General features: G+C 40.6%; 1 protein-coding gene across 1 annotated transcript; it reads right to left on the bottom strand.

The window, feature by feature from the left end:
• Positions 1-754: 754 nt before the first annotated feature.
• Positions 755-1,702, bottom strand: LOC134644051 (olfactory receptor 4D1-like). Its single transcript, XM_063496709.1, has one exon. It carries the CDS (start codon positions 1,700-1,702, stop codon positions 755-757), a length of 948 nt encoding a protein of 315 aa, XP_063352779.1.
• Between the last annotated feature and the right edge of the window lie 4,615 nt (positions 1,703-6,317).

The following is a 6,317-nucleotide window of genomic DNA, read 5'->3' as shown; positions in this document are numbered from 1 at the left end:
CACTTTGGAACTAGAGCATTATTGCAGGTGTGTTCCACACATTATTGCAGATGTGGAACACCTGCAATAATGTGGCAGCTGCATGAGGCGGCAGTGCCACTTGCTTTAATTTAAGATACCAAGATAGCAACAGACTCTGTGATACAGTGGAATGGATCTACTGACTTGAGGGCAAATCCGTTCCACTGTCTCACCCAATTCTGGAACTGGCACTAGGCAAAGAAACCCGGTTCCTTGATTTTCTTATTACAAAATAACTGGGGTTCTGTTTCTGTGTGTGTTCATGCATGAGTTAGTCTGCATTTCTGATTGTAGGCCTATGTGTTCCTGTGTTCTGTGTGGAACTTCATGAAAAGGGGTTGAATATCACATCTCTCTTCTTTGGGCTTTGGAGTAACATTGCATCCAGTGAAAAGATCTTGTGTGCATTTGCTGTACGTTGGTATAAGTTCATGAGCATTATATGTCTGGATATATATTCCATCTTTCACTGTTCTGGGGTGACAATGTGTAACAACCAGAAATTTGGTTTCCTACTTAAGAGCAATACAGTACTATAGAGGATTACACTGTGACATGAGCCTGGTAGTTTATTTTAAATAAATTCAAAAAAAGACACAATTTTGGAGTGTTTAATAAATTGCTTTGTTTAGAATTAGGAGAAATTACATGTTGCAAAGCTTTTTTGTTATTTTTTTTGTTATATATCTGCTGAATGTTGTTCTCCAACAGAGCAAAGATGCTCTAAGACAGGCTAAATTTGAACAAGGATATTTATTTTCTCTTTCACAAAAAACCTTTGATATGATTGTCTTATCTTTGGCAAATTAAATCCATACATAAATGGGGTGAGCATAGGCTGAAAAATGAGGACATACATAGGCAAAATTATACGAACTTCATCTGGTACCTGAGAAACTAAAAACCTGAAATCAATCAAGTAAAGAATACACCCGACACACAGGTTTGACACAGAGATGATGTGAGGGGTGCAAGTAGTTACGGCTTTCTGCTTGTTTTCTTTTGATGTTTTTCGACAAACTCTCAAAATCTTCAGGTAAGAAACTAAAATGAGACTGAATGGTAAGAAAACACTCACGATGGCAAAGGATATGTCAGAAATAAAGCTTTGGATTGAAACTGAACATGAAAGTCTAATTATTAATTGGTGGTCACAATACGCATTGTGAATAATATTTCCGCAAAACTTCAAACTGAAGATGAATGAATATGAGAAAATAAAACTAAGAAATGAAAAAACCCACACAAGCAGAATCAACAAAAACACTCTCTCTGTCTTCATAATGACATTATAGCTAAATGGATTACAGATTGAGATATATCTGTCATAGGCCATGGCTGCTAAACTACAAAGCTCAACAGAAGCACTTGTGTACAAACAACACATCTGCAGAAAACACCACGGCACAGTCACCTCATGACTGTCTGAAAACATCTGTGAGAGCAAAAGAGGATACAGTGATGTGCTGGCATTTATTTCATTCACACATAAATTACAAAGTAATATATACATTGGCTCATGCAGTCTGCTGTCCACACGTATGACCACAATAAGGACTGTGTTGGCCACACATATAGAGAGGTACCAGACCAGTATTATGATGAAATAAAGGTATTTTAACTCTCCAACATTTCCATAAGCAGCCAGGACAAATGATACAGTCTCACTTGAGTTTCCCATTTTCTCCATAATATGACACAGTGAATAAGATAGATCAGTAATAATGATATATTATATTCATTAGATACAGATACCAGACATCAATATGGCTGAGCAACGTTTCTATGATAATGTTCAAATGCTGTTTTACACACACATGTTACCTGATTATGGCACGTTCCTTCTGAGCAGCTGTTGCACCTGTTGTACAATGTCCACATTAGCAATCAAAACCAAACAGCAAGTAGTTTTATATTTTAAAATATTTAAGATTCTGTTACACAGTTAGATATTAAGAACACATAACATTAAACTCAGCTGCTTCCCTCCAGATTGAACAAGACAACACTTTTATAGCTGCAACACAGAGGAGGAGGAGGAGGAGGGCCAAACAGTGGCATTCTTTTCTGTTGACCGTCATGTCTGAATATTTTGTTTGTTTTAAATAAGATACATTGTAAAATTGTTACATTAACAAATCAGTTATTAGAAGTCTTTAGTATTGTAGAGGAATAACATATCTTTTTCTGCTTCTTAAGGGAAATTTAAAATTTCTCCATGTATGTTTTTACGTAGTCCAAAGCTTAATTTAAGCTTAGACATTCAAATTCATTGTCATTTTATGTTGTACTATGATCTACTGAACTCAGCTGTCAAATTTGCAAGTCAACAAAACCATGTCATTTGAGATCCTGACACTACCAAAGTTGAAGCCTCCTGCACTTGAATCTGCCAAGAAATTCTGTCCATAAAAAATATGAACATAAAGTCCTACCAGGAACAAGTCACACTTTTTGCGATCAGTGTTGTTGTGGCTAGTGCTAAGTGCATCAAATGGCTAGTAGCAATGGGACTGACACCTCATGTCCACTTCTGGTTTGGGTATTTCTGTAACAACAGGCAACAGCTACCTTGCGACTACAGATGTGCGACTACAGAGAAAACATAGTCAATTCAGATTTGATCTTCCCAGCCTCTTCCTGGAGAAAAATTGAGACTACCTTCATCCTTGCAATGCTTGTCGACATTCTGCTAGATTTGGAAATTTAAGATCTCACAGGCTGGTGCCTTTGCCAGACACTCCCAGTGCACCGTCACTATACATCTGTGCCCCTCTGCACTGCAGTCATCTTTTGAACAGCTTTGATTTAATTTTGGCCAAAATGCTGGACAATCCGGTGCTATCAAATACACTAATTTGTGCCAACCCAGGTGTATAATTTTGCAGAATTTAATTGGAAAAAGAAAATCTAGAGATCAGGAGATTATGGATTTGTACCTTGCCAAGGTGGGGTCATTTTTTACCCTTGTCGGGGAGAGAAAAACATGACTATCATAAAAGTACATTTATGCTTAGAGTAGATATTTGATCAAAGTTTCAATTTACTTGGTCATTTTTGATTAAGGTGTTGCTGTGTGTGTCTGGTTTATGACATTTTCAAAAATTATGATAAATGTTCTAATTGTAAAAATCCTTAAGCGAGCCAAAATGTTGTCAACATGTATTCGAAAAAGATTTTAACTGAAGGTATCAGTATTCCCTTCCGTTAATCACTACCTTGTACCTGATGGGACATTTCATTGTTCTAAAAGCTTTATGAAGCTTTATCATTAATAATGTTAAGTATGGCGATCCTAGACTGGCTGGGCCTCTCTGGAGGAACACTGCCATTGGATCCTGGTTAGCTGGATGAAGGCAAGCATAACCTTCAGCTCTGGGATGCAGCAGCTAGGTGGCTGGAGCTTGGTCTGATGAGAGAGGAGGATCGGTTGCTGCATGCCATTGTGCTGGAGCATTTTTTGCCATTACTTCCTGGTGAGAGAGCAGAATGGTTATGCTGCCATCGGGTAGCAATATAGTGCTACTTTAAATTAAGTATAAGAGAAAACACAGATGATACAGTGATGTGCTGTCACTGTGGTTAGTTTCTGCTTGATGCAGACCTTAATTCTAGGGCGACATGAGTAGGTTGAGTAGATTAATGAAGCATGTGTGGGGATGCATTCATGAGCAGTACGTGACATGTACTGTCTGCGCTGCACTCAGTGGCCTCACCAGTGTTGGGGAGTAACGGAATACATGTACTGCCGTTACGTATTTAAAATACAAAATACGAGTAACTGTATTCCGTTACAGTTACCGTTTTAAAAGGTGGTATTCAGAATACAGTTACTTTGTTGAAATAAATGGATCACATAGCGGCCTTTTCCGGTTTCATATGTTAGGCTATGCCCTCCTTTGGTAATTCCACGCCGGTGGAACCCCAAACAAAACACGCATTAAGAGGCTCTAATGCCTGTTTCTTAAGGTCACGGCCCATGTCACTACCTGTCACACCCTAAGTGTGTATCGCGTATTTTTGTGCCAATATTCTGAGCGCACGTAAAAAAAAATTGAGCCCACGTAAAAAAAATTGCAGGTGCAAGTGTTGCATTTTGAGGAGAAATGTATTTTGAGCGAAGAAAAGCTAAATTTGAGTGAACAAAATTCATTGCTGCGTGCAAAAAATGTATTTCAGTGTTTGCTATTATCCATACACACACACAATAGCAGCCCCTCTCGCTCAGTTTTTGCATTTGCGCTTGCTCGCAATGTGTTGCTTGCGCTCTCAACATTTCTGCCCATGCGCGTTCAACTCTTTCAGTACACCGTTATATTTGTGCCACAAAACTAGCCAATCACAGACTTGGATGCAAAAAATTCTGATTGGTTGTTTGGGTCTCCAATCAGCTTGAAATGACGAAATGCAATATCCCAGAATCCATTTCGTCCAAAACTCAAACGAGGCAGTGGCGGAGGAACACAGAATGGTGGAGTTTGAAATATTACTCTTTCTGGGTCACAAAATAAACTTTTAAGATATTTTCATGCGAGAATGGTGATGTGTAAACTTCAAATATCTGCTCGATTTATCAAGACATCACATATTTGCAAAAGTGCTCTAACGTTTTCGGAGATGCCTGTTACCCACCAGCTGACCAGGTGGTCACTCGGGTTAAACATAATATATAAGGCTGAACTGACAGAAAATCGGCCGACTACACCACCAGGTATTATAGGAAAAACCATAAAGCCTTTAAACTACAGGGTGGGCCATTTATATGGATACACCGTAATAAAATGGGAATGGTTGGTGATATTAAAGTCCTGTTTGTGGCACATTAGTATATGTGAGGGGGCAAACTCCTCAAGATGGGTGGTGACCATGGTGGCCATTTAGAAGTCGGCCATCTTGGATACAACTTTTGTTTTTTCAATAGGAAGGGGGCCATGTGACACATCAAACTTATTGGTAATGTCACAAGAAAAACAATGGTGTGCTTGGTCAAAGGAGCTTGCAAAGAAAAGCGTCTGGACTTCTTTAAGTTGCTTGAAGACGTTTCAACTCTCAACCGAGAAGCTTCTTCAGTTCTAAGGTCAAATGGCCGAGAGTCCCAGATTTAAACCCAGTGGGAGTATCCCCCCAAAGAGGGACAAAAGGACCCCCTGATGATCCTCTAATCACCTGAGCCAAGGTGTGAAAGCGGGTGTGGGTCCCAATCAGCCAGGGTTTCGGGTGAGCTCATTGTGAAACCTGGCCCCACCTTGTCATGCGAATTCCTGAGGTCAGATGGCCCAGGATGTGAGTGGGCGTTAAGGCGTCTGGGGAGGGAACTCAAAACTGGATTATAGATGGCAGACAGTTGGTGTCGTAAACCACCGCCTCTGTTCAACCTCATCACCTCATCACGCAGGACCTCATCACAGCCACAGAAACCGCCATACAGATTAATAAATTATCACAGACAGAAGCAGAGCAAATCAGGATGAAAGTCTCAGCCACCCTCTCCAGTGCCAAAGTCCCTCCGTCTAACCTCATATTACAAGAAAAGAAGGCCGTCGCTTCCCTGAGCAAAGACCACAACATCACTATATTACCAGCTGATAAGGGAAGGTGCACCGTGGTCCTAAACACAACAGATTACCACACAAAGATCACTACTCTCCTCAGTGACAACAACACCTACGAAGCTTTAAAGCGAGACCCCACAAGCAGCTACAAAAAGAAAGTTATAGCTTGCCTTCAAGACCTTGAAAAGGACAAAATCATTGACCGCATTACATATCACCGCCTTTATCCAGGGGATGCCATACCCTGCATTTATGGACTTCCTAAAATCCACAAGGAAGGGGTCCCACTCAGACCCATAGTCAGTAGCATAAACTCAGCCACTTATAACATTGCAAAACACCTTGCTACCATCCTTGCACCTCTTGTGGGGAACACCCCACACCACATCAAGAACTCCACCGACTTCACCGACAAGGTTAAAAAACTTACCCTGGATCCAGATGAAACCATGGTGTCCTTTGATGTAGTCTCTCTCTTCACTTGCATACCCACCACGGAAGCAGTGGAGACTGTCAGAAAACGACTACAAGAAGACAGCTCCATGGAAGACAGGACCAACTTCACACCCGATCAGATCTGCACACTGTTAGACCTCTGCCTTACCACAACATACTTCAAATACAACAAAGGCTTCTACAGACAAAAACATGGCTGTGCCATGGGCTCCCCCGTGTCACCTATTGTAGCCAACCTTTACATGGAGGAAGTGGAAAGGAAGGCTCTTGGCTCTTTCAAAGGAAGAG

Source organism: Pelmatolapia mariae, linkage group LG16_19 (genome assembly GCF_036321145.2).
Source record: "Pelmatolapia mariae isolate MD_Pm_ZW linkage group LG16_19, Pm_UMD_F_2, whole genome shotgun sequence".
NCBI lineage: Eukaryota > Metazoa > Chordata > Actinopteri > Cichliformes > Cichlidae > Pelmatolapia > Pelmatolapia mariae.
The sequence above is the reverse complement of the archived record's forward strand: the minus strand, read 5'-3'. Positions and strand labels throughout refer to the sequence as shown.

Coding starts and splice junctions, on each gene's coding strand:
- LOC134644051 (XM_063496709.1), bottom strand. CDS start 1,702: ATGGGAAACTCAAGTGAGACTGTATCATTTGTCCTGGCTGCTTATGGA.